The following is a 25239-nucleotide window of genomic DNA, read 5'->3' on the forward strand; positions in this document are numbered from 1 at the left end:
TTACAGAGAGACGCTCATTTTTAAAAACACTAGTTTCAAAGTTTGTGAATGTTCTCTTACCTTACTTCTTCACCAGCAAAATCAAACACCTTGGTGATTTTAACTTTTTCTGTTTCTTTAGGTTTCTCTAGCTCTTCTGCTTTTACCAACAATTTACTTGAACTTGTCTCTTCAGTCTCCTCTCCTTTCTATAAAAAAACAAGAAATGTAATCAGTTTCACCAAAAAATGAACCATATTGTTTATAGCTATTTTTTATTTTTTTTTTCTTTGAGATAGTGTCTCACTCTGTCGCCCGAGCTGGAGTGCAGTAACACAATCTTGGCTCACTGCAACCTCCCCACCTCCCAGGTTAAAGCGATTCTCCTTGCTTCAGCGTCCAAAGTAGCTGGGATTACAGGCAACTGCCACCACACCCAGCTAATTTTTGTATTTTTAGTAGAGACAGGGTTTCGCCATGTTGGCCAGGCTGGTCTGGAACTCCTGACCTCAAATGACCCACCTGCCTCAGCCTCCCAAAGTGCAGGGATTGTTGGTATGTGGCACTGCACTCAGCCTATAGCTACTCTTCAATGTTTCATCTCTAACCAGTTAAAGGCCTATTGGAAACTTATACGATTAGAGAAGCTTATTCTCCTACCATAGGAAATGCTTTGCTTTTCACTTAGTACAATTGTATCAAAAGGCATCTGGTCGATTTTCGTAGGCTTCAAATCTCAGTAATGTATGGTATTTCTGGAGAGGCATTCACCTCATTAATGTCTCAACTTACCTTAACTTGTGTACTTGGGGGCACTTTTGATTTTGGTCCCACATCATTGAGGAAGCTGGCCCAGAGTTCGTCCTCCTTCTTTTTCCTGGCATCCTCTGATCCAATGCCTTTTTCCTGCTCTGCAGCTTCATCTTCCTCCTCACTACTGCTTCCCTCAGATTCTGAATTGGCATCCTCCTCTTCCTCTTCTTCTAATGAGAGGCCACCTTGTCTTCTCTTCCTAATCACCAGAAGTCACAGGGAAAAGGAAAGACAGCACAAAATGATTTCAGTTATCCCTCTCCCAATCCCGAAGGTAATCTTACAAACCCAAGAACATTTTAAATTCTGGGACTACTGATTAATATACTGAAGTGAGTAGAAGAGGTAAGCTGAAATTCTGTAGAAGAAAAAAAAGAATTGAAAAAAAAAAAACAGAACTGAGCTCTTACTGCTAACTTTTCTCCAATCACTTAAAATCAAAGTATAGCATTCTCCTTCTAAATCAGGACCAGCTGTTTTCACAAAGAAAACATCCAAATCACCTAATCACAGAATTAATCTACCCAGAAAGAATATTCTAAGAACATATTATATGTGCCAGACATTGTTGACTTTTTAAAGCTACTCCATTTGTAGAACAAGTTCTATTTAGAAGAGCCTCAACTTTATTTGCACTATTTCTTCCAAGAGTTCTCAAGGAAAAAGAAAAAAACCCATTGTTTCTTCCCACTTTCGGAAGAAATGAGAGCTGGAATATACAAAAATTCAAGGACAGGCCAGGCGCGGTGGCTCACACCTGTAATTCCAGCACTCTGGGAGGCCGAGGCCCACACAGAGATTCCACCAGCTTTTTTCTCTTTTACTTCATATAAACTTTCATCACAACAAGATGAGAAAACTAGCCAGGCGTGTTGGTGGGTGCCTATAATCCCAGCTACTTGGAGGCTGAGGCAGGGAATTCAACCCAGGAGGCGGAGGTTGCAGTGAGCAGAGATCACGCCACTGCACTCCAGCATGGGCAACAGGGCGAGACTCTGTCTCAAAAAAAAAAGAAAAAAAAAATTCAGGGACAAAAAAACTGGGCCCAAGACTTATAAGAGTATATTGCTTCTTAGACTATTTTGACTTTAGGTGACTAATACCTACAATTCTTTTTTCCTTTTCATAAATGATAATCTGCTTTTTGCTTCAATGCCCAAGAAGACAGAAACACCCAAGTGAGGTAAAAGACTTCTATGGAAGATGCCCTTATCTAAGTTAAATAACCTGTCAGAATTTTCATAATTTTCATGGGAAAAGAAGCCCATACCAGGCCTATGCCAGGCAATGTGCTAATATCTGTATTTTTAAAATTTAATTGCATATATAACCTTAGATCAAACAATTCTCCTTCTAAATGTTACATTTACAGATATATTTATGCACGTATACATTATATACATTTATATATTTATGTATACTTTGTATACATGTATACAAAGAATATTCACTGCAGTCTTGTTTGTTGTAGTAAAGACTAGATACAATCTAAACATCCCTCAATACAGGAAAGCCTAAATAAAGTAAGGCCTATTCACATAATGTAATACTATGAAAAGGAGGAGATACTGCCATGGTACTATCTCCAAGATGTGAAATAAAGAGAAATGAAAATGAGAAAGTGGGTACGCTACTATTTATATTTTTTTCTAAAAAAAAAAATGAAGAAAGAAAATATAGACATATATGCATTTGCATGCACAGACTATCTCTGGTAGCATAGTTCTTTAGCGGCAAAACAACAAGGGCTAGGAACAGGGTAAACATCTTTTTAGGGACTGAATTTTCTGTTTTAACCATACGTACATATTACCTATTAACATTTTCTTTACATTAAAGTTCAAAATTTTTAAAGCTTTCCAGAGACCAAGAAGTTAATCCTAAAATAACAGCAAATGTTTCCCTCAAAGAGAAAAGGGTTAGAAACCCTGGCTTCATTAAATCTATCATGAGACCAATCTTAGCAATCAGGATGGTTGTGACAATAGCCCCTAACTTCTAAGGGCCTTGAGGGCAGCATCACCTGGCTGGAATGCTCTGGGCCTTTCTTTTTTTCCCTTGGGTTTTCTGTGTCTGCTCTTCACCATCCACTTCATCTTCCTTCACTAATTCATTTACATCATCTTCACTATACTCTCCACCTGAAATCACATAACAGGGTGATCAGACAGGAATGAAGGTTTTCACATCACGATGAGACATTTTCATTAATACAAGCTTTCACACCGAGACATTTTCATGAAGAAAAAGTGAATTTTCCCCTATTCTTCACCTAACGAAAACATCATATCCTTGGGGAAGTCTTCTCTGCCCCTGAAGACTACCCTATGTTCTTCTATCCTAGGCTTCCATGGCAGTCTCTATTTCCCCTCCATAACTCATCCCACTTATATTTAGTGTTGGTAATTTCTGCTGTGCTCTATACTCCAAGAGGACATAAACCCTGTTCATCTTGACTTTTAAGTATTCACTAAATGAATGAATGAATGAACAGAAATTTCAATTCTACTAATGTGTTTCTCAAAGAAGAAACTGATGCACTACCTCATCTTGGGTATCTTTCAAATCTGATTTAAAAAACACTTTGTCTTCTCAATAAAAGAGGTTTAAAAGGAAACCTAAAGACTTCCAGTTAAACACAGCAGAAAGAACAAACACACCCATGTCCCATCTTCAGACACTGACATTCAACAGTCCCCAATAAAAGAGTGTTGCCTGGATGTCTGACCACATGCTGTGGGTACCAGTCAATAAACCAACCCTGCCCATACAGAGATTCCATTATCTTTTTCCTCTTTTACTTCATATAAACTTTCAATTGAAGTGTACATACCAAAAAGTACACAAATCTAATATACAGTTCAATGGAATGACACACAGTGAACAAGCTTGCATAACCAGGGCCCCAGCTCGAGGAAATGAACATTACCAGCATCCCAGAAGGCCCCTTGTGCTCCCTTCCAGTCACTAACCACTGCCCTACCCCTAAAGGGAACCAATATCCTGACTTCTAACGTCACGGGTTAGTTTTGCCTGCTTTAGAACTTTCAACAGAAGCCCCCAGTGTGTACTATTCTGTGTCTGGCTTCTTTTATTCAACATTAGGTTTGTGAGAGTCACCCAGGTTGTTGCAGTGTAGTGTAGTTGATTCATTCTCAATCCTAAATAGTAAATAGTATTTCACTGTATGACTATACCATAAACCGTTTATTCATTCTACTGTTGATGCACAACTAGGTTGTTTCCAGTTTGGAGTCATTACAAACAGTACTGTTTTGATACTCCTGTGCATCCAATCAGCTTTATTTATTTATTTATTGAGACAGAGTCTCGCACTGTCACCTAGGCTGGAGTGCAGTGGCGCGATCTTGGCTCACCACAACCTCTGCCTCCCAGGTTCAGGCAATTCTCCTGCCTCGGCCTCCTAAGTAGCTGACATTACAGGAGTGTGCCACCACACCCAGATGATTTTATATATTTTTAGTAGAAATGGAGTTTTACCATGTTGGCCAGGCTGGTTTTGAATCCTGACCTCAGGTGATCCACCTGCCTTGGCCTCCCAAAGTGCTGGGATTACAGACATGAGCGACCACACAACCGCCTCCAATCAGCTTTTAAATACTTCACTCATAATGTACCAAGGACCACCAAACACTTGAGAAAAGCCTCCAATATGAAAGGCAAGATTCAAGACAAACAGAAAGGAATTCAGAGGAAACAAAATTAGTGCAGAAAGAGGGGGTGGGGAGGGGACAGATTAAAAACTTAAGGAAAAACGCTTTGTAATTAATATCCTCAAAGAGATAAGAGAAACTGTGGCATCCGTGGAATAAAAATAAGACTTTTAAAATAATTCAGAAAAACAAAACAAAAAAGCTCATAAAAACTAAAACAATGATAAAAGAGATTAAAAAAAAAAAGGTAGACCAGTGGCTCACACCTATAATCTCAGCCCTTTGGGAGGCCGAGGCAGGTGGTTCGCCTGAGCCCAGGAGTTCAAGACCAGCGTGGGCAACTGTGAAACCCTGTCTCTACAAAAAAATACAAAAATAAGCTGGGCTTGGTGGTACACACCTCTAGTCTAAGCTGAGGCAGAAAGATCACTTGAGCCTGGGAGGTCAAGGCTGGAGTGAGCCAAGATCACACCACTGCACTCCAGCCTGGGTAACAGAGCAAGACCCTGTCTCAAAAAAATAAATACATAAATTAAAAATTTTTTTAAAGGTGATGAGAAGGAGCCACCTGTGTGAAAATCTGGAGAATAAGCATTTGAGGCTGAAGTGGAAACAATCAACATCCAAAATGGAATTCTGTTTGACATCCCAAACACCAAGGGCTAAGTGACAGTGTTTCATGAAGAGAGCGGTGAGTTCTTGGTTAAGACAGCAATCTGAACACACAAATGTAATTTTACTTCCTCCTGAACCTAGTGAGACCCCATATCTACAAAAAATTTTTAAACATTAGCCAGGCATGGTGGGGCACGCCTATGGTCCCAGCTACTTGGGAGGCTGAGGGGAGGATCACTTGAACCCAGGAGGTCAAGGCTGAAGGGAGCCATGAACATTCTACTGCATTCCAGCCTGGGTGACAGTGAGACCCTGTCTCAAAAACAAAAACAAAAACAAATACCACCCAAAAATACAAAGAAACACAAATGTATTTACCTTTTTATACAGCAGTCCCACTTCTATTCCAGAATATATAACACATTATTCACTCAGTACTGTTTGTAATAACAAAAAATTAGAAACATCTCAAGTTGTCTCACAGTAAGTGACTGGCTGAAAAGACTATGGTCCATCTAAATAATGGAATACCACAGTCATTACAATGCAATGTGTAAAATTTCTATGTATTTACCTCCAAGATATACTCTTAAGTTAAAGAGAAAAAAAAAAGGAGAGGAAAAGCAAAAGAACAGTGTATGAAACACGCCAGCTTTGGATGAGGAAAAAGGAAGAATTAAGAATATGCTTATATTTGTTTGTATATAGAAAAAGCAACACTAGAAGGATAAACAAGAAACTAATGAGAACAGCTCCTTATAAGGGTTAGGATAAAACAGAGTAGAAGCAAGAGTTCACTGTGTTTATCTCTCTACAGAACTTTGAAAATCCCTTAAATTCAAAAGTTTGAATAAATAAACATAACTGTATACCAAAATGATAACATAACCATATAAACAAAAGATCTATTCCCAGGACTTTAAAAACAGTATTCTGACTATACATCTTCATCAAGATGCATTCCAAAGACAAAAAAAAACTTCTACTCTGCGTAGTAACATCAATGTTGGTATTTTGAAACTATTTCCTTTATATCATAGGTTAAAGCAAGTAATTAATCATGTTAGGAATCTAGATCTTCAGAATAAGAGAAATGACACAATCGTAAAATCAAAGAAATTGGCCGGCAGCGGTGGCTCACGCCTGTAATCCCAGCACTTTGGGAGGCTGAGGTGGGTGGATCGCCTGAAGTCAGGAGTTCGAGACCAGCCTGGCCAACATGGTGAAACCCCATCTCTACTAAAACCACAAAATTAGCTGGGTGTGGTGACGCATGCCTGTAATTCCAGCTACTCAGGGAGCTGAGGCAGGAGAATTGCTTGAACCTGGGGGGCGGAGGTTGCAATGAGCTGAGACGTACCACTGCACTCCAGCCTGGGCAACAAGAGTGAAACTCTGTCTCAAAAAAAAAAAAAAAAAAAAAAGAATTAAGAATATCAATATGAACTCTAACCCTTTTTTTGTTTGTTTGTTTTGAGACGGAGGTCTCACTCTGTCGCCCAGGCTGGAGTGCAGTGGCACGATCTTGGCTCACTGCAAGCTCCGCCTCCCGGGTTTTATGCCATTCTCCTGCCTCAGCCTCCCGAGTAGCTGGGACTACAGACGTGCACCACCTATGCCTGGCTAATTTTTTTTGTATTTTAGTAGAGATGGGGTTTCACCATGTTAGCCAGGATGGTCTCGAACTCCTGACCTTGTGATCTGCCCACCTTGGCCTCCCAAAGTGCTGGGATTACAGGCATGAGCCACCACGCCCGGCTACCCCTTTTTAAGTATTTCCTAGTTTTGTCCACTAGACAAACGGCATACAAACTCATCATTCTGGTAACATCGAGCATCTCTGAAGTTCAAAGTTGAGACCATTTACCACAAAAAGGCTCCCTGAAAAAAAAAAAAAACTCATTTCAGGTCTGAGGCAAAGAAAGCACAAGGTAAAACCAGGACATTTTTCCGTGCCAGAAAGCCAGGAAGCTATTTAAAAATAATAGATAAAGGCCACGTGCAGTGGCTCATGCCTGTAATCCCGCCACTTTAGGAGGCCAAGGTGGGTGAGTATGGGGGGGGAATGCTTGAGCCCGTGAGTTCGAGACCAGCCTGGGCAAAAGAGCCTGTTTCTACAAAAGATTTTTTAAAAATTAGTCAGGCATGGTGGCACGCACCTGTAGTTCCATCTACTGGTGAGGCTGAGGCAGGAGGATCACTTGAGCCCAGGAATTGAAGGCTACAGTAAGCAAGACACCGACTCATAAAAAATAAATAATAATAAAAAAGATCAAATTAAAAGGATACAAGATCCAGCTTGAAAGAATTCCTACTGGCCAAAGCAGTGAAGACCTGAACATTAAAATAGGTAATTGTTAGAAAATGAAAACACACTGAATCAATAAAAATCTGTGAGCCCCTCATATTAAAAGACAGAAAAAAAACTGTGCCATTTTAGACTGCTATTTAAAATTACTACCTATTTTGAAAACTGTAATTAAGGGAAAAGAATTAAACATTTATACTGTTCCGACTGATAAAGGAAAGCTATACTTTACAGAAAAACGTCAACTAATAAATACAGAAGAACCACAGAATTAGAAAGACATCACTTCTCAAACTCTAATGACAGTAGTAGTTTAGGCAAGGGTTATCAAGTAATGCCAAAAAGCAATTTAAGAAGCTGGGTGTGCCAGAGGCATTTGAACCAGAGCAACTCCATCCTGAATAGCGACTGGGTAAAACGAAGCTGAAACCTGCTGGGATGCATTCCCAGGAGGTTAAGGCATTCTAAGTCACAGGATAAGCTAAAAGGTTGGCAGAAGATACAGGTCATAAAGACCTTGCTGATAAAACAGCCTGCTGTAAAGAAGCTTGCTAAAACCCACCAAAACCAGTGCCATGACAGCTTACAAATGCCATGGCAACGTCAGGAAGTTACTCTAAATGGTCTGAAAAGGGGAGGCATGAATAATCCACCCCTTGTTTAGCATATAATCAAGAAATAACCCAGCCGGGCGCGGTGGCTCACGCTTGTAATCCCAGCACTTTGGGAGGCCGAGGCGGGTGGATCACGAGGTCAGGAAATCGAGACCACGGTGAAACCCTGTCTCTACTAAAAATACAAAAAATTAGCCGGGCGTGGTGGCGGGCGCCTGTAGTCCCAGCTGCTCGGAGAGGCTGAGGCAGGAGAATGGCGTGACCCCGGGAGGCGGAGCTTGCAGTGAGCCGAGATTGCGCCACTGCACTCCACCCTGGGTGCCTGGGTGACAGAGCGAGACTCCATCTCAAAAAATAAAAAAAAACCATAAAAATGGGCAAAGAGCAGCCCTTGGGTCTGCTCTGTCTATGGAGTAGACATTCTTTATTCCTCTACTTTCTTAATAAACTTGTTTTTACTTTTCTGTATGGATTTCCCTCGAATTCTTTCTTGTTCCAGATCCAAGAACCCTCTCTTGGGGTCTGGGTCTGGATCCCCTTTCAGGTAACAGGTAGTCTCAGCTACCTCAGAGGCTCTCTTGAGCCCAGGAATTTGAGTCCAGACTGAACAACACAGTGACACCTCCATCTCAAAAAAAAAAAAAAAAATTAAAAAGCAATTTATGTTTTAACCGTTAAGTATACTGTCACATGGAATACTTTCCAGTTCTAAAAGTCCCGAAGGAAAAAAACAAGTATACGAGAGGGATCAGACTGTTACCACCCTGATTTAGTAGTCACCATTATAGTTATCAACCAGATATTGTGTCTTCTGATACTATTTAAACATCAGACGTCCAACGATAATGCATTCTAGCCAAAGTATTTCATTGGAACCCATCAAGCATTTAGATCTAACTTCTGATTTACAGAGAACTGAAGGAACAGGAACAACTAAAACAACGCCATGAGGGAAGAACCAGACAAATCCAAGAGGTGAGACATGCTGCAGGACGTATGGCTTGATCTTTTCAGCAATCTATGTCATTATAGAAACGGGAGTGTGCTAGATTAAAAGAGACTCAAGGATGGAACAACAGGATAATATGTGTAGTCTTGAACTCAACTGTGATTTGGACACACAAGCTACAACCATTTTGGAAAATTTGAGTATGATCTATATATAAGATAAAACATTTACTAAAATAAATGGGTAGAGACCGTCCACTGAAAAGAGCAGGTTGAAAAGTGATGTGAGTAAATACAATTGCAGGCTGAGGAAAAAATTCAAATATCTATACCTAGGTGTAGAAAAAAATCAGAGTGACTATTCACTAAGGGATTGACATGATCGTCTCTAGGTAGTTCAACTATTTTTATTTTTTTATTTTTAAGTGATTTTTAATTTAACTGTCTGCATTTTCTAATTTTCTACAAAGCTCTGCACTACTTTTGAAAACTTTTGCCTGTTTTCATCATAAAAACAGGCAAATGTTGTAGACAGTTCAGACAAGTAGATGCACATGGCTCTGGATCTTAAACAAGTAAAAAGATGCTTAATCTCATTAATAATGAGACAGCCATGTGGGAGGGGGTCCCTGGAGAATCTCTAGCCAGCCAGCAGACTGGGAGGAATGCGCACTGGGGTGGAGCCACAGAGGTTCCTGCTGTTTGCAGCAGGGAGGAGCCTGGCCCCTCTTCTTCCTGTGTGCAACCTGGGATTCAAAGCTGCGAGGCAGGAAGCACAGCAGCAGGAACTCTGGCCTTGCAGAGTCCCTGTTCCCCCATTTTTCCCTTTTCACCCAATAAAACCCTGCTTTACTCAAGCTTCAAATTGTGAGCCTAAATTATCGTGGCTGTGCGACAAGGATTCCGTCTTTAGCTAAACTATGGAAAAGTCCTGCAACAGCAAAAGATAAGCAAATTTTAAATTATACATACAAAACCCCCTAAAAACTCAAGATCAAATTCCATGCAGTTACTATGAGGGAAAAAAAATAGTAAGAATCAGAATAACATCCCTGTAGACAATGCAGGCACAAAAGGAACAAATCTTGTCCAAAGACTCAGAGCTTCCAATCACCCTTTTAGTGCCCCAAGCGTAAATATGAGCCAAAACAACTAAGAATCACTATAAATCCGAGAAAGCCCCTTACATAATAAAACCCTCCACAAGCACACAGGGTAAATAAAAAATCACCCTAGAAGAAACAAAGCCTGTATTTCCTCATTTTATGAGGCTTGCATTATCTGATACTAAAATCACACAAGGAAATTTCCAAAAAACTACAGATCAATATCCCTCATAAACACAGATGCAAAAATCCTCAACAAAATACAGCTGTCCCTCCATATTTCTGGGGAATTGGTTCCAAGATCTCCCCCACCCCACACCAAAACCCACAGATGTTCAAGCCCCTGATATAAAATGATGTCATATTTGCATATAATCTACGTACATCCTCTGCATACTTTAAGTCATCTCTAGATTACTTACGACACCTAATATAACATAAGTGCTATATGAATAGTTGTTATACCGTATTGTTTAGGAAATAATGACAAGGAAAAAAGTTTGTACACATTCAGTACAGATATAACCACCCATTTTTTTTCCCAAATACTTTCTCTCTTTTTTTTTTTTTTTTGTTGAGACAGAGTTTCACTCTTTTTGCCCAGGCTGGAGTGCAATGGTGCGATCTTGGCTCACCGCAACCTCCGCCTCCCGTGTTCAAGCTATTCTCCTGCCTCAGACTCTCAAGTAGCTGGGATTACAGGCGCTTGCCACCACGCCCAGCTAATGTTTTGTATTTTTAGTAGAGACAGGATTTCACCCTGTTGCCAGGATGGTCTCTATCTCTTGACCTCGTGATCCACCCGCCTCGGCCTCCCAAAGTGCTGGGATTACAGGCATGAGCCACTGCGCCCAGCCTTTTTTTTTTTTTTTTTTGAGACAGAGTCTCGCTCTGTTGCCCAAGCTGGAGTGCAGTGGCACCATCTTGGCTCACTACGATCCTCCCAGGTTCAAGGGATTCTCCTGCCTCAGCCTCAGGAATAGCTGAGACTACAGGTGCGCACCACCACTCCCAGCTGATTCTTGTATTTTTGGTAGAGATGGGATTCGCCATGTTCGTCAGACTGGTCTTGAACTCCTGGCGTCAAGTGATCCACCCACCTCGGCCTCCCAAAGTGCTGGGATTACAGGTCACAGCCACCACATCCAGCCTCTTAGAAAGTCTCAAAACTGTGAATCAAAAAAAAAAAACGTTTTCAGAGGTTAAGGCAGGAGGATCGCTTGAGGCCAGGAGTTCAACGCATCACTGAGCTGTGATCTTCCCACTGCACTCCAGCCTGGATGACAGAGCAAAACCCTGTTTCTTTTAAAAACAAACAAATCCAGGTTTTCTCACACCTGTAATCCCAGCACTTTGGGAGGCTAAGGCAGGAAGATTGCTCAAAGCCAGGTGCTTGAGACCAGCCTGGGCAACATGGTGAGAGACCTCGTCTCTACAAACATAAAAAATTCGATGGGCATGATGGTGTGCATTTGTAGTCCCAGGTACTGGGGAGGGTGAGGTGGGAGGATCACTTGAGCCCAGGAGTTTTAGGCTGCAGTGAGCTGTGATTGCGCCACTGCACTCCAGTCTGGGTAATCAAGCGATTCTCGTGCCTCAGTCCAGTAGCTGGGACTAATTTTTGTATTTTTAGTAGAGACTGGGTTTCACCATGTTGGCCAGGTTGGTCTTTTTTTTTTTTTTCTGAGACGGAGTCTCACTCTGTCACCCAGGCTGGAGTGCAGTGACGCAATCTCGGCTCACTGCAACCTCCACCTCCCGGGTTCACACCATTCTCCTGCCTCAGCCTCCCGAGTAGCTGGGACTACAGGCACCTGCCACCTCGCCCGGCTAATTTTTTGTATTTTTAGTTGAGATGGGGTTTCACCACGTTAGCCAGGATGGTCTCGATCTCATGACCTCGAGATCCGCCCGCCTCGGCCTCCCAGGTTGGTCTTTAACTCCTGGCTTCAAGTGATCCGCACTCCTTGGCCTCCCAAAGTGCTGGGATGACAGGCGTGAGCAACTGCACCCAGCCTTTTTCCAAATATTTTCTATCTGCAGTTGGTTGAATCCATGGCTGTGGAAACTACAGATACAGAAGGCTGACTATATTAGCAAACCAAATTCAGCAACGTATAAATATATCCTGACCAAGTGAGCTGTCTCCCAGAAATAAGTCTGTCAGAAGTTTGAAAAGCAAACATTGTAATCCACCATACTAACAGACAAAAAAAAGAAAATCCACATGTAATTAAATCAACAGATGGAGAAAAAGCATTTGACAAAATTCACCTCTCTGAAATTAGGAACGGACGGCCGAGCGCGGTGGCTCACGCTTGTAATCCCAGCACTTTGGGAGGCCGAGGCGGGCGAATCACGAGGTCAGGAGATCGAGACCATGGTGAAACCCCGTCTCTACTAGAAAATACAAAAAAAAAAAAAAAAAAAATTAGCCGGGCGTGGTGGCGGGCGCCTATAGTCCCAGCTACTCGGAGAGGCTGAGGCAGGAGAATGGCGTGAACCTGGGAGGCGGAGCTTGCAGTGAGCCGAGATTGCGCCACTGCACTCCAGCCTGGGCGACAGAGCGAGACTCTGTCTCAAAAAAAAAAAAAAAAAAAAAAAATTAGGAACGGAGGGGAACTTATTTAACATGATAAAAGGAGTCTCTGAGGGATAATATATGCAGACTGCCAAGGTTAACATTCCAGCTCAGTTACCATCTAACTGGATGAATTTCAGCAATTTGCTTAGACGTCGTGCCTCAGTTTTTTCATTAGTAAAATGCGGAGCACAATTAGCACATAGTAGTGTTAGGTGACTGAGTTGGTAATAAGTTACTCAATGCTAAAGTGTTTAAACGGCAGGCAGACAGACACACACGCCACCTGTGAAAAACCTACAGCTAACACCACATCAAGTGGTAAAACACTGATTTCTTTTCCCCCTTAATTGGGAAAAAGGCTGCCAGACGTGGTGGCTCATGCCTGTAATCCCAGCACTTTGGGAGGCTGAGGCGAGCGGATCACGAGGTCAGGAGATCAAGACCATCCTGGCTAACACGGTGAAACCCTCTCTCTACTAAAAACACAAAAACTTAGCGGGCGTGGTGGTGGGCGCCTATAGTCCCAGCTACTCGGGAGGCTGAGGCAGGAGAATGGCATGAACCCAGGAGGCAGAGTTCGCAGTGACCCAAGATCGTGCCACTGCACACTCCAGCCTGGGCGACAGAGGAGACTCCGCCTCAAAAAAAAAAAAAAAAAAAAGATTGGGAAAAAGGCAAAGACGTCCCCTCTCACCACTCCTATTCAACATCATATTGGAAGTATAAAGTACAACAAGGCAAGCAAAATAAATATAAAAGGTAAACATATTGGACAGGAAGAAATAAAATTCTTTCTATTCACATTTGACATCACTGTCCGTGTGGAAAATCCCACAGAATCTACAAAAACCTCCAGAAGTGGTAAATGAGTTTAGCAAGGTTGTAGAATACAAGGTTAGTATGCAGAACCTGTATTGCATTTCCATATACTAGTTACAAACAATTAGAAATAAAAACTTTTTAGACCTAAAAAAAAAAGATACAGACTGTATTCAAAGACTAAAACATAAGATCGTTAAACCGTCAATTCTTCTCAAAATGGTCTACAGATTCAATGCAATTCCAAACAAAATCAAAATAGGATACTTTTTCGAGAGACGAACAAAGTGATTCTGCAATGCATATGGTGGCCAGGCCTGGTGGCACATGTCTGTAGTACCAGCTACACAGGAGGCTGAGGCAGGAGAATCACTTGAACCTGGGAGGTAGAGGTTGCAGTGAGCCGAGATCGCACCACTGCACTCCAGCCTGGGCAACAGAATCCATCCCAAAAAAAAAAAAAATCTATGTGGAAAGGCAAAGGAACAAGAGCAGCCAAAACTATTTTGAAAAAGAATAAAGTTGGAGTACTCTCTCTACCTATTTCAACACTTAAATCAAAAACAGTAAATGAAACTGTGGAAATAGAGGTCCAGAAATAAACCTATATAAGTATGGCCAGTTCACTTTACAAAAATGCAAAGGGAAGTCGATGGAGAAGGAATAATCTTTTCAACAAATAATGAAAGAACTGGACATCCAGATGCAAAAAAAAAAAAAAAAAAAAAAGAAAATCCTTAACTCGTATCTTACGCAAAAATTAACTGAAAATAAATAATGATAACTGATTTTTTAAAAAAGTAAAGGCTGGTCAGGCATGGTGGCTCACTCCTGTAATCCCAGCACTTTGGGAGGCCGGGGCGGGTGGATCACCTGAGAGGTCAGGAGTTCGAGACCAGCCTGGCCAACATGGTGAAATGCCATCTCCACCAAAAATACAAAAATTAGCCAGGCGTGGTGGCAGGCGCCTATAATCCCAACTACTCGGGAAGGTGAGGTAGGAGAATCGCTTGAACCTGGGAGGCAGACGTTGCAGTGAGCTGAGATCATGCCATTGCACTCAAGCCTGCGCAACAGAGCAACACTCTGTCTCAAAAAAAAAAAAAAAAAAAAAAAAAAGTAAAGGCCAGGCACAGTGGCTTATGCCTGTAATCCCAACACTTTGGGAGGCTGAGGTGGGTGGATCACCTGAGGTCGGGAGTTCAAGACCAGCCTGATCAACATGGAGAAACCCTGTCTCTACTAAAAATACAAAATTAGCCAGGCGTAGTGGCACATGCCTGCAATCCCAGCTACTCAGGAGGCTGAGGCAGGAGAATCGCTTGAACTCAGGAGGCGGAGGTTGCAGTGAGCCAAGATCATGCCATTGCACTCCAGCCCGGGCAACAAGAGCAAAACTCTATCTCAAAAAAAAAAAAAAAAAAAGGAAAACTATGTAACTTTTACATAGGAAAATACAGTATCTTTGTCATCCTGAGTCAGGCAAAAAAGAGTTTTTAGATATGATTCCAAAAGCACAATCCATAATAGAAAAATTTGACAAACTGGATTTTATCAAAGTTTAAAAATTTTACTCTGCAGGCCAGGCATGGTGGCTCATGCCTATAGTCCCAGCTATTACAGAGGCTGAGGCGGGAAAATTGCTTGAGCCCAGGAAGTAAAGGTTGCAGTGAGATGAAATTGTGCCACTGCATTCCAGCCTGGGCAACACAGCAAGACTCTGTTTCAGAAAAACAACAAAAAAAAATTGCTCTGCAAACACTATTAAGAGAATGAAAAGACAAGCACAGAGACAAACCACGGCAAAACAAATATCTGACAAACATCCGGGCACGGTGACTCACGCCTGTATTCCCAGCACTTTGGGAGGCCAAGGTGGGTGGATCACTTGAGGTTGGGAGTTAGAGACCAGCCTGGCCAACACGGTGAAACCCCATCTCTACTAAAAATAGAAAAATTAGCTGGGTGTGGTGGCGAGTGCTCGTAATCCCAGCTACTCAGGAGGCTGAGGCAGGAGAATCGCTTGAACCCGGGAGGTGGAGGTTGTGGTGAGCCAAGATTATGCCACTGTACTCCAGCCTGGGGGACAGCGAGACTGTCTCAAAAAAAAAAAACAAAAAAAACAAATATCTGACAAAGGACTATATCCAGAATATATAATTCCAAAACTGAAAACAACCCAATGTTTTAAATGGACAAAGACTTCAAAAGACACACCGAAGAAGATAAAATGATGGCAAACAGGAACATGAAAAGAGAATCAACATCCTTAGGGAAATGCAAACTAAAGGAGAAATTAGCTATTTTTTTTTCTTTTTTTTTTTGACACAGTGTCTCGCTCTCTTGCCCAGGCTGGAGTGCAGTGGCACAATCCCGGCTCACTGCAACCTCTGCCTCTTGGGTTCAAGCAATTCTCCTTCCTCATCGTCCCGAGTAGCTGGGACTACAGGAGTGCACCACTACGCCCGGCTAATTCTTTGTATTTTTTAGTAGAGACAGGGTTTCAACATACTGGCCAGGCTGGTCTTGGACTCCTGACCTTGTGATCCGCCTGCCTTGGCCTCCCAAAGTGCTGGGATTACAGGCATGAGCCACCACGCCTGGCCCCAAATTAGCTAATATTAAAAAAAAAAAAAAGAAAGAAAGAAAACCTGACCACCCCAACTGTTGCTGAGGATGAAGAGCAACTCGAACTCTCAAACTTGTTGCCAACAGCAATCACACCACAAAAAAATATAGCAGCTTCTTGTAAAGTTAAATACACACATACTATAAAATCCAGTAATCCCACTCCTAGATATTGACCCAAGTGAAATGAAAACCCATGTTCACAGAAAAATCTGTGTGTAAATATTTATAAACAGCTTTATTTGTAATCATAAAAAATTGCAAACAACCCAGTGTCCTTCAAATGCAGAATAAACTGTGGTATATCCATATAATGGACTACCACACAAAAACAGGAGCTAATTACTGACATGTGCAACAACGCAGGTGAATCTCAAATGCATTATGCTAAGCGGAAGAAACCAGACACAAAAAGCTGCCTACTGTTACGGTTCCATTTAGATTATATTCTGAAAAAGGCAAAACTATAAAGATGGAAAACAGACCAGTGGTTGCTACTGGCTGGGGCCGGGGGTGAGGGAGAGTTGTTTGACTATAAAGAGTAGCAGGGGGAATTTGTTTTTTTTTTTTAAAGGGTTGGAGGCTTGAAACTGTTCATTTTGGTGGAGGTTACACAACACTAGGCATTTAACAAAAATCAGAAAACAGTACATTGAAAACAATAAATTGTATGTAAGTTAAAAATTGTATGTTAAATGCTGATACTGCATTTACAAAAGAACATAATACTATAAAAATATTTAAAGTTAGCTGGGCTCAGTGGCTCATGCCTGTAATCCCAGCACTTTGGGATGCTGAGGCAGGTGGATCACAAGGTCAGAAGATCGAGACCTTCTTGACCAACAAGGTGAAGCCCCGTCTCTATTAAAATACAAAAAAAAATTAGCCAGGTGTGGTGGCGCGTGCCTGTATCCCAGCTACTCGAGAGGCTGAGGCAGGGGAATCACTTGAACCCAGAAGGCGGAAGTTGCAGTGAGCCGAGATGGCGCCACTGCACTCCAGCCTGGGTGACAGAGCTATACTCCGTCTCAAAAATAAATAAAGAGAGAGAGAGAAAAAGAAGGGCGGAGAGTGAGAGAGAGAGAAAGAAAAAAAAGAAAGGAAGGAAAGGAAAAGAAAAGAGAAAGAAAGAGGAAAGAAAAGGAAAAAATTATAGGAAAAAAAGTTCTCAGAAGGCTCAGCAAAATGGCTGAAAACACTCATACCAAGATATATCATGGTGATATATTAGAAAATGGGAACAGCCCAGGCATAGAGGCTCACACCTGTAATCCCAGCACTTTGGGAGGCCGAGGCAGGCAGATCATGAGGTCAGGAGTTCGAGACCAGGCTGGCTAACACGGTGAAATCCCGTCTCCACTATAAAAATACAAAAAATAGCCAGGGGTGGTGGCATGCACCTGTAGACCCAGCCACTCTGGAGGCTAACGCAGGAGAGGTGCTTAAACCCGGAAGGTGGAGGTTGCAGGGAGCCTAGATGCCACCACTGCACTCTAGCCTGGACAACAGAGCCAGAGTCCGTCTCGAAAAAAAAGAAAAAAGAAAATGGGAACAAAGAGAATATTCTACCAGCTTCCGGAGATAAACAGATCTTATACATTGAGCAGAAATCAGTAACAAAACATTTATTAATAGCAACATGGCAATCTAGAAAGTAATGAAGCAACACCTTTAAAATTCTGATGGAAAATTATTTCCAACCTAGAATTCTATATTAAACAGACAATCAATTACGTCTGAGGGGCATGGTTACTTTTAGGCATTCAAGGTCTCATAAGAATGTTCCTGACCGGGCGCGGTGGCTCACGCTTGTAATCCCAGCACTTTGGGAGGCCGAGGCAGGTGGATCACGAGGTCAGGAGATCGAGACCACGGTGAAACCCCGTCTCTACTAAAAATACAAAAAATTAGCCGGGCGTGGTGGCGGGGCGCCTGTAGTCCCAGCTACTCGGAGAGGCTGAGGCAGGAGAATGGTGTGAACCCGGGAGGCGGGGAGCTTGCAGTGAGCCGAGATAGCACCACTGCACTCCAGCCTGGGTGAAAGAGCAAGACTCCGTCTCAAAAAAAAAAAAAAAAAAAAGAATGTTCCTGACCGGGCGTGGTGGCTCACGCCTGTAATCCCAGCAGTTTGGGAAGTTGAGGAGGGCGGATCACCTGAGGTCAGGAGTTCAATACCAGCCTGGCCAACATGGTGAAACCCCGTCTCTACTAAAAATACAAAAATTAGCCGGGTATGGTGGTGGGCACCTGTATCCCAGCTACTTGGGAGGCTAAGGCAAGAGAATCGCTCAAACCCGGGAGGTGGAGGTTGCAGTGAGCCGAGATCACGCTACTGCACTCCAGCCTGGGCGACAAGAGCAAGACTCTATCTCTAAATAAATAAGTAAATACACTGGAGCACTCATAGGAGGTAACCAAGACAAAGTGGAGGCCAGAAGGCAAAGACTGTTTCAGAAGATTAAAGTAAAAATCTAATGAATGTAAATATTTTGGGAGATGATTTATACAATTCTAAAAGTTTAGAGTCAAATCAGCAGTGTCGACGAAAAGAGTCAAACTCTGTCAAGTATTTGAAGAGACTTACTCTGTGCCAGATATGAGTAACCATAGCCCATGATGCAGCCCTCAAGAGGTCCTGAGAGCACGTGCCCAAGGTGGTTAGGGTGCAGCTTGGTTTTACATATTTTAGGGAGGCATGAGACATCAATCAAATACATTTGAGAAATATACCGGTTTGGTCCATTAAGACGCGACAACTGGGGGGTGGGAGTGCTTCCAGGCTACAGGTAAATTTAAAAATTTTCTTGTTGGCAACAGGTTGAGTTTGTCTAAACAGAGGAATGTCTGGGTTAAGACAGAGATTGAGGAGACCAGACGTTTTTTGGTTTTTTTTTTTTTTTTTTTTTTTGAGACGGAGTCTTGCTCTATCACCCAGGCTGGAGTGCAGTGGCCCGATCTCGGCTCACTGCAAGCTCCGCCTCCCGGGTTCACGCCATTCTCCTGCCTCAGCCTCTCCGAGTAGCTGGGACTACAGGCGCCCGCCACCACGCCCGGCTAATTTTTTTGTATTTTTAGTAGAGACGGGGTTTCACTGTGGTCTCGATCTCCTGACCTCGTGATCCGCCCGCCTCGGCCTCCCAAAGTGCTGGGATTACAAGCGTGAGCCACCGCGCCCGGCCTTTTTTTCTTTTTTTCAAGATGGAGTCTCACTCTGTTGCCCAGGCTGGAGTGCAGTGGCGCAATCTCGGCTCACTGCAACCCCACACCCCTGGTTCAAGCAATTCCCCTGCCCCAAGCAATTCCCTGCCCCAGCCTCCCAAGTAGCTGGGATTACAGGTGCACGCCACCACACCCGGCTAATTTTTTTGTATCTTTAGTAGAGACAGAGTTTCACTATGTTGGCCAGACTGGTCTCGAACTCCTGACCTCAGGCAATCCGCCCACCACAGCCTCCCAAAATGCTGGGATTAAAGATGTGAGCCACCGCATCTGGCCACTTTTTTTTTTTAAATGGAGTCTTGCTCTGTTACCCAGGCTGGAGTGCAGAAGCACAATCTTGGCTCACTGCAACCGCCACCTCTTGGGTTCAAGAGGTTCTCGTGCCTCAGCCTTCCCAGTAGCTAGGATTACAGGCACCCGTCACCATGCCTGGCTAATTTTTATATTTTCAGTAGAGATGGGGTTACACCACGTTGGCCAGGCTGGTCTTGAACTCCTGACCTCAAATGATCCACCAGCCTCTGCCTCCCTAAGTGATGGGATTATAGGCTCGAGCCACTGCTTGGGTGAGAACAGAGTTTTATCATACAGATGAAGCTTTTAGCTGACAGGCTTCAGAGAGAATAGGTTGCAAAATGTTTATTATCAGACTTAAAGTCTGCGTCGATGTTAATGTCAGAGACATACAATGAGGCAGGTTCAGCCCCCACTTCCCATCATGGCCCAAAACAGTCTCTCAGGTTAAATGTTAAGAGCCCTGGCTAAGGAGGAAGTCCATTCAGATGGTTGGGGGCGCCTTAGAACTTTATTTTTGGTTTACAGCAGTAAGTACATAGACAGCTAAGTAGCAACAAAAAATGGCAATTATTAGCACCGGGGAAAACAAGAAGTGCAGGAAAAGTAATCTGTGTAACATACGGTTCAGCTGTCAACATGATGTTTATTCACACTGTCATTATGGGCCTGGCACGGTGGCTCACCCCTGTAATCCCAGCACTTAGGGAGGCCGAGGCAGGCAGATCATTTGAGGTCAGGAGTTTGAAACAAGCCTGGCCAACATGGTGAAACTTCGTCTTTACTAAAAATACAAAAAAATCAGTCAGGTGTGCTGGCGGGCGCCTGTAGTCCCAGCCACTTGAGAGGCTGAGGCAGGAGAATGGCGTGAACCCGGGAGGCAGAGCTTGCAGTTGAGACGAGATCCCGCCACTGCACTCCAGCCTGGGCGACAGAGCGAGACTCGTCTCAAAAAAACAAACAAACAAACAAACAAAATCGGTAGGGTGTGCTGGCGGGCGCCTGTAATCCCACCTACTTAGGAGGCTGAGGCAGAACTGCTTGAATCGGCAAGGCAGAGGCTGCATTAAACAGAGTGCGCCACTGCACTCCAGCCTGAGCAACAGAGCGAGACACTGTCTCAAAAAAATTAAAACAAAAAAGAAAAGAAAAAAAACACTGAATACTGATCTAACTAAAATTGGACACAGGTTCAACGGCAGACTAGGGAGTTGGGGAGGCCCCGAAGGTGGAAGTGTGTGTGTGTGTGTTTGGGGTGAGGGGAAGGAGGTCAGGGGGTACTAAAAATGATACCTACTGTATTAGGTTTAAATCAACAGACAACAGAAATACAACACCAAATTCAAAAGGTGGAAAGAAGTTTCTCCTGAGGAATATTAAATTAAATAGGGATGAGGGGTAATGGAAATGGCTAGCTTTTTTTTTTTTTTTTTTTTTTGAGACGGAGTCTCGCTCTGTCACCCAGGCTGGAGTACAGTGGTGTGATCTCGGCTCACTGCAACCTCCGCCTCCCGAGTTCAAGCGATTCTCCTGCCCCAGTCTCCTGAGGAGCTGGGACTACAAGCGCGTGCCACCATGCCTAGCTAATTTTTGTGTTTTTAGTACAGACGGGGTTTTACCATGTTGTCCAGGATGGTCTCGATCTCTTGACCTCGTGATCCACCCACCTCAGCCTCCCAAAGTGTTGGGATTAGAAGCATGAGCCACCGCCCAGGAATGGAATGGCTAGTTTTCAACGTGCCTTTTAGAAATACTTCACTAACCGGGGCGCGGTGGCTCATGCCTGTAATCCCAGCACTTTGGGTGGCCGAGGTGGGAGGATCACTTGAACCCACGAGTTCGAGACCAGCCTGGGCAACAATAGCAAGATGCCATTTCTACAAAAAAAAAAAAAAGAACTTTAAAAAATCAGCGGGCGTAGCAGCCTGCACCTGTAGTCCCAGCTACTCCAGAAGCTGAGACGGGAGGATCGCTTGAGCACAGGAGTTTGAGGTTGCAGTGAGCGAAGATCGCGTCACTGCACTCCAGCCTAGGCAACAGCAAGACCCTGTCTTTAAATAAAACAGAACAGAACCAACTAAAACAAAGAGAATAGGGACGACTCCTGAGTTGGGTTTTGTTAGTTTGTTTCTTGTTTAGTCTTTCAACTGAAGATGTGAATGGGTGAAGATACTTTCAACGAGATGGTTTGTCTGGGGAAGACCAAGAAGAGGGAACAGGTAGGTTTATTCAGTAAGATTCATTCTCGCCCCGTTCGGGTTGAGATCCCTAAGGAAAGAAAGTTCTAAGAGGAGAGGATGGGTGGACGTCACAATGAGGCAAAAGGCATCAAAGGAGGAACTTTCTATCAGAACTTTCTAACAACCAGGCGCAGAGCGGACAGCTCTATGTTGGACGGGGTGGTGGCCAGCAGCTCTGTCGGGCCAGGGCTGAAGAAAACCTCCAACGCTCGGACTGCCTCCCCGACTTCTGAAGCAGCGGTGTCGTTCGGGGCTGACCGACGAGCGTTCCTAGGGACAGGGGCCGTGTTCAGGTGCCGGTTCCCGCGCTGCAAGAGGGGGCGGCGGCCGAAGCTGCCCAAAGGAAGGGCAGCACAGAACCGCCACGCGCACACGCCTCGGGCCGGAGCGGCCGAGGATGAGGGGCCTGAGGGAGCGGACGCTCGAGAACTGGCGCGCCCGGGACCACCTGGGCCACGGGGCCGACGCCCGCGGGGGCAGAGCGCGCCTCACGTGAGGCGTGGGGCGGGGCAACCGCTTCTCGCCTCAGGCGGGATCGCTCACCCGACGGCACGTAGTCCTCGTCCTCCTCCGACGTGGAGAAGTCTTCGGAATCGAATTCCTCCATGCTGCTGCCGCTCGACGCTGATCAAACTCGCAACACCGCAGCAGCTGCCTCCAACGGCAAAGCTCTAGGGAGAGACCATAGAGCCCCGGCAGCGGCGACGGCAGCTAAGGCGGCCCCGATAGCGCTTTGCACATGCGCAGAGAGTACTACGTGGTTGCCCTACGACACTTCCGGCCGATGCCTCCGGGCTAGCGTCCCTGAGGCCCTCGCTGGGAGCCGGAACCCGCCCGGACTCGGTGCATGCTGGAACTTGTAGTCTTCGGCGCTGTCTCGCCGCCTTAATATAATAAATCTGCTTAAATAAAATTACATATCTATGGAAATACAGGTGACCTTCATTAATTATTAATTCGTAATGTCAAATTCACCTACTTGCTAAAAAGTATTTGTAACCCTAAAATCAATCATAACGGTACTTTCTGGGTTCTTCCCGGGCATGCGCAATGGGTGAAAATTTGGAGTTGGTGGAGGTAAGGTTCCCAGCTGAGGTTTGAACTAGGGAGAAGCGCCGCCTTCTAGTTGCAGCTCCTGTGCTGTAAACAAAGAGTTCTTTCCGCAGTCTATTTACTGACACTTTTTTTTTTCTGCCTTTTGTGGGTGGTTCTGCTGTTTAAAATGGCCCCCAAGCGTAGTGCTGAAGCTCTGCCCAGTGTTCCTAAGCGAAAGAAGACCGTGATGTGCCTTACGGAGAAAGTCCGCGTGTTGGATAAGCTCCGATCAGGCATGAGTTACAGTGCTGTTGGCCATGAGCTCAATGTTAACGAGTCGAGAATCCGGTACATCAAGAAAAAGGAAAAGGAAATTCACCTATCTCTCCGTGAGGCCGCTCCGGATAGTGCTGAAGTGACCTCCATCGTGCGTAATGAAGCTATGGAAAAGATGGAAAAGCGGCTAAATTTGTGGATTCATGAGATGTCGATCGATAAAAAAAAAACATAGTGGACAGCATTGTTGTGAAGCTGAAAGCCAAAGATATCTATGGTCACGTTACCCAGGGTCAGAGAAATGCTAAGCCCTTCTCGGCGAGTGCTGGCTGGCTAGCGCGTTTCAAAAGGCAATACGGGGTGAAAAATGTTAAACTTGCAGGTGAGGCGAGTTCTGCAGATCAGGAGGCTGCGGAAGAATTTTAAAATACTTGCTAAGTGTTATACAGGAAAAGGGTTATGTGGAAGAGCAGGTTTTCAATGCGGATGAGACTGGCTTATTTTACAAGGATGTTGGCAAACGAATCTATATAATGTAAACGGCCTCCAAAGCCCCTGGCTTTAAATCATGCCAGGATCATGCACCCTTGTTATTGCGCGCCAATGCCAAGGGCGACTTTACGTGCAAACCCCTAATGGTGTACGGAACCCAAAATCCACAAGCACTTAACGGGAAACACGTGAACCATCTCAGTCCATTGGAGGTGGAACAAAAAAGTGTGGATGATGTCTGATTGGTTCCACAACCAATTCATCCCAGAAGCTGAACACTATCTCCAGGGCAGAAACCTTGCCTTCAAGGTTTTTTTGTTTGTTTGTTTTGTTTTGTTTTTTGTTTATTTGGGTTTGTTTTGGTTTGGTTTTGAAACGGAGTCTCGCTCTGTCGCCCAGGCTGGAGTGCAATGGCACGATCTCCGCTCACTGCAAGCTCCGCCTCCCGGGTTCACGCCATTCTCCTGCCTCAGCCTCCCGAGTAGCTGGGACTACAGGCGCCCGCCACCACGCCCAGATAATTTTTTGTATTTACAGTAGAGACGGGGTTTCACCGTGTTAGCCAACATGGTCTCGATCTCCTGACCTCATGATCTGACCGCCTCAGCCTCCCAAAGTGCTGGGATTACAGGCGTGAGCCACTGCGCGCCCGGCACCTTCAAGGTTTTGTTAATTTTGGATAATGCTACAATCCATTGCTGCAAAGATCTCCAAAATGCACACGCCAACATAGAAGTTCTTTTTATGCCCCCAAACACTAAGTCTCTCATCCAACCCCTCAATCAGGGCATAATAAAAGCATTCAAGGCACACTACACAAGGGAGCTTTATATGAAGGCCTGTGAGGCTCTCAGGACCAGCAAGGAAAGCACCATGCTGGACTATTGGAAGTTGGTCACTATACCCAATGTTATTGATTATGTCGGCACAGCCTGGGAGAGCATTGGTCAGGCTACTACCAATAACTGTTGGGAAAATGTTTGGCCAGACTGCATGGAGAATTTTGAAGGCTTTGAAGGCGTTACAGAAAATATAAAGAACACTGTCAGAGACATAATGCATATGGCACAGCAGATAAGTGGAGAGGGCTTTGATGACATTAAGGAAGGAGATGTGGAGTAAATTTTGGCAGAGAAGGCAGTGGAACCAACCAACGAAGACCTGGATGACATGGCAAAACAAGGCATTGGAGTTGATGAAGAGGATGGCCATGAAAGTCGGCCCAAGACTTCCAGAATTGTCCCTCTCGTAGCAGCCAAAATACCAGAATAGAGTTCTGCCTTGGAAGAAATTTTTAGCGACGTGGAAGAGTGTGACCTACGCTTGATCGAAGCCTCAAATTTAAACGCCTCGCCTCCACTGCGTTTGCCCCTTATACCGAGATGCTTAAAGATTTCAGGCAGAAAACCCAAGCAGGCAAGCCTAATGCAATTTCTCCAGCTGCGTTGGGAGGGAAGATTGCCCACTCCTTCAACAAGTGTAAAGAGCCAGACTCCTAAGATAGAAATGCCAGAGGTTGACCTGCCACCCTCTTCCTCTTCTGCAGAATAAATTTCACTCACCCTCCCCTGGTTTCTGTGGGACAAGCCAAGGTT

The 25239-nt window shown here is 44.2% G+C and overlaps 1 protein-coding gene across 1 annotated transcript in view; it reads right to left on the reverse strand.

The window, feature by feature from the left end:
• Positions 1-22622, reverse strand: part of CFDP1 (craniofacial development protein 1) — a 136033-nt gene extending 113411 nt beyond the window's left edge. Inside the window, exons 1-4 of the mRNA XM_055299595.2 lie at positions 22385-22622; positions 2816-2933; positions 772-991; positions 61-188 (exon numbers count right to left, since the gene is read on the reverse strand). Of these exons, the coding sequence (XP_055155570.1) occupies positions 61-188; positions 772-991; positions 2816-2933; positions 22385-22448 (530 nt within the window). The 5' untranslated portion in view covers positions 22449-22622. The remainder of the gene's footprint in view (positions 1-60; positions 189-771; positions 992-2815; positions 2934-22384) is intronic.
• Between the last annotated feature and the right edge of the window lie 2617 nt (positions 22623-25239).

This window comes from Symphalangus syndactylus, chromosome 11 (assembly GCF_028878055.3).
Source record: "Symphalangus syndactylus isolate Jambi chromosome 11, NHGRI_mSymSyn1-v2.1_pri, whole genome shotgun sequence".
NCBI classification, from domain to species: Eukaryota; Metazoa; Chordata; class Mammalia; order Primates; family Hylobatidae; genus Symphalangus; species Symphalangus syndactylus.